Below are 3,508 nucleotides of genomic sequence, written 5' to 3'. Positions count from 1 at the left end.
TAGTAAATGTAAAAATACTTTAAAAACTCTAGTAACAACAGGAAAAAAAATTAGAAATTAACCATATTAAATCAAGTTTAATATTTTCAACATCAACTTGACCTCACCATGACAGAGAAACTTATAATTAATTCTAGAGAAGAAAAAAAAAAGTTTAATCATAAGTGATTGAATAACCATGGAGCCTTAACTATTGAAAAAAGTGATCAATATAGCAAGTACATTATTAAGAAACTTTCCCAAACTAAATATATAATTTGTCTAGAGTGAAACCCGTGAAAAAAATGAAACTATATGTCCTTGTTATAAGAATTCTTACTGTATATTAATCTTTAAAGACACACATATACAGACTCATCTCTCTCTATATATGTATATATATACATATATACATGTATATATATAAATATATAATAATCATAATCCAACCGATATCAAAGTTTGAATGATGATAATCTTGATTTGTTTTTGCAACTTTCTACAGAAGTAGATATATGTAGTGTGGGGGCAATAGCTTTGAAATACTTCCACAACATGTGATTATTTGGGGCCCATTTCCATTCCTTTCCATTTAGTTATTTCAATCAAATTAGACCAACTCTCAAAGCTCATGTCATGTGGATGGGAACTGTAGCCAAAGTAGGGTTTAGTAATAATAATGTAAACATTATTGCAAAATTAAACATTGAGAAAAATAATTAATGAGATCCAAGAGATGGATCTTGCTAAAAAAAGAGGAACATGACAATATTTTGCCAGTCCCTATTTCTCATAAACATCCAAATAATTTGCCTAAAAAACTTGCTTTAATTTTCTCATGCCAGCTAAAATCCCAAGAGGTCACACATGATTCCCTTCCCACACTTGGACTTATTTATTTGTTCGTATTATACATTAGATTTTTTATTTTTATTTATTTTTAGGTAGAGTGATCAACTAAGACTCGACTCCCTATAAAATCCCCATCACTCCCAACATTCAAATATATCCCATCAGTCCTCTAACCCTAGCCAAACACTTTTGTGTTTTGAGAGATCAGAGAGAAAGATGGGTCGTTCCAAAACTTCCTCTGCCTCACTTGCCATATTCCTCACACTAAACATTCTTTTCTTTACTCTTGTAAGTGGTTGTGGCTCATGCCGTGGTGGCGGTGGCGGTAGTGGTGGCAGTGGCGGTAGAGGTGGTAGTGGTGGAAGAGGTGGTGGTGGGGGAAGAGGTGGCGGCGGTGGTGGTGGTAGAGGTGGTGGTGGAGGTTCAGGTGGAGGAGGTTCAGGTGGAGGCGGTTCAGGTGGAGGCGGCTCAGGTGGTGGTGGCGGTGGAACTCCAAGCCCTGGCACCGGTGGTGGCGGCGGTGGTGGTGGAACTCCAAGCCCTGGCACTGGCGGTGGCGGCGGCGGTGGTGGTGGCAACGGAAGTACAGCAACATGCCCTAGGGATGCCCTTAAGTTAGGGATTTGCGCTAATGTTCTTGGAGGGTTGATTAACGCCACCATTGGAACTCCTCCGGTGACACCTTGCTGTACTCTTATCCAAGGCCTTGCTGACCTTGAAGCAGCCGTGTGCCTTTGCACCGCCATTAGGGCTAATATTCTAGGTATCAACCTCAACATCCCACTTTCACTGAGCTTGCTTCTCAACGTTTGCTCCAGAAATGCCCCACGTGGATTCCAGTGTTCCTAATAAACTACTACCTACGTACGTACCAAAATGATTCAATGATTTCTTCTTTCTTTTTCTCTTAATACCTACCCTTTTGGTTCTTCACCATATGATATATCCACTTGATATATTTACATATAATAATTATTATTATTGCTTTTATGATTATTTTCTTAAGTTTAAAATCCTACCTATCATGTATCACGTGATGGTTTTTAAATAGTGTGTGTGTTTGTGTGAGTCTTTAATTTGTACGTGGAAATCTCCCATTTCCTTTCGTTTATTATGGCTTTGTTTGATTTGTGGGTGATAATAAATAAATTTAAGCATAGTATTTGTGTTAAATTTATGCAATCATTATGATCAATGATAAATGTCCTTTTTTTTTTTTTTATGTTTTCTTGGATTGAAGTTTAATTTAAATTTATATATTTCTATATATTCATGATGCTTAATTTACAGATTAATTAATTTGTCACTTTGTGACAAAAGAAATAATATAAATTCCTTGATGTGTACCACTCTAGTTTACTACTATTTTTAATATATATTTAAAATTATAGCTATAATATTTTCTATATAGTTTGACGAACAGTTACGATACAAATTCGAGAATAACTAATAATATGTATATTGATATGTATTCCATATACCTACGTAGTATATATATACATATGATGTTTCTCCAATCAATTATATGGAATGATATTATATATTCCCATACGCATATAAAAGGTACATCTTTAGATACAGTTCACTCAATGTATATTTCAATAAAGTTAAGAAGAAACAAATTGAAAAAGGTCTTCTAGATTTTGTCGAATGCAAACACAACATATTCATGTCCCATCATAGGGGTAAGCATTCAAACACACAATCCATATAACTATTGGCATTCCCGTGGCCCATTCTCTTTTTTTATATAGTTATAGATTATTGTATGAAAATAAGAGAAAAGGATATTAAGGATTCCAGCAGCTTTTCCATTCTATATTATATACGTCAATGTCCACTACATCGCTTTCAATTATGGAGTACATATAGCTCGATCATATATTTATGGTACCTTCTTATTACCCGTGACTAAAGCTCCGGTTGAAGAGAAAACTCAAATATCCAGATTATCATTTAATTTATGTATGTTGTGTGTTAAATAAAGTGATCGATTTCTTTTGTTTATAAAACTAAATTGCTAGTGTAAAAATAATTTAATTTTGCAAGGAATATGTCGACAGTAGTCCGTACGGCATGTACGTACCTGTTAAGTATCCACAAGAAATTAAAAGTGAATTACTTTATATATCATTATTTGATTTTTTTTTTTTTAATTTACAGATTGAGTTGCTCTAGTAGTTTTTATGTAAATTGTTATGTGTATTTTAATTGTGGTTTAAGTTATTTTGTTAGTTTCTATATAGACTATTATGTGAATTTTTGTAAAAATACAAAATAAAAATTATTTTGAAGTGTAAAAAAAAATCCTAAATTAAATTCTACAGATAAAATTTGAAAATTTGATCACAAATTGCAAGTAATTATAATCACGCTACCTTATTAGTAATTAGCTAGTTTTTTATTATAAAATAATTATAACAATGAAATAAAATCACCATCATTATACTGTAGTTGATTTAATTAAATAGGTTTGTTACATTAAACGGAAAAACTAAAAGTGAAAACCTGATGATGCTTTAACTTTTCTCTACTTATTTACTTGAACTTATATAATGTTATGTATTCTGTGTCTATAATATATATCTAAGCCCAAAAGATTCAAAAAAAAAAAAACAGTTTTGTTAGTAAAAACGAAAAAGAAACGAAGTGCTAGTCAAATTGTAAAAACACCAAC

The 3,508-nt window shown here is 32.4% G+C and overlaps 1 protein-coding gene across 1 annotated transcript; it reads left to right on the top strand.

Moving 5' to 3' along the window:
• Nucleotides 1-651: 651 nt before the first annotated feature.
• LOC115716294 (lipid transfer protein EARLI 1-like) lies at nucleotides 652-2,004 on the top strand. Its single transcript, XM_061115854.1, has one exon. It carries the CDS (start codon nucleotides 1,048-1,050, stop codon nucleotides 1,678-1,680), a length of 633 nt encoding a protein of 210 aa, XP_060971837.1. The 5' UTR covers nucleotides 652-1,047; the 3' UTR covers nucleotides 1,681-2,004.
• Nucleotides 2,005-3,508: the final 1,504 nt, after the last annotated feature.

This window comes from Cannabis sativa, chromosome 5 (assembly GCF_029168945.1).
Source record: "Cannabis sativa cultivar Pink pepper isolate KNU-18-1 chromosome 5, ASM2916894v1, whole genome shotgun sequence".
Lineage (NCBI taxonomy): Eukaryota > Viridiplantae > Streptophyta > Magnoliopsida > Rosales > Cannabaceae > Cannabis > Cannabis sativa.
The sequence above is the reverse complement of the archived record's forward strand: the minus strand, read 5'-3'. Positions and strand labels throughout refer to the sequence as shown.

Excerpts from the sequence above, each read along its gene's own strand:
- LOC115716294 (XM_061115854.1), top strand. The coding sequence starts at position 1,048 with ATGGGTCGTTCCAAAACTTCCTCTGCCTCACTTGCCATATTCCTCACA.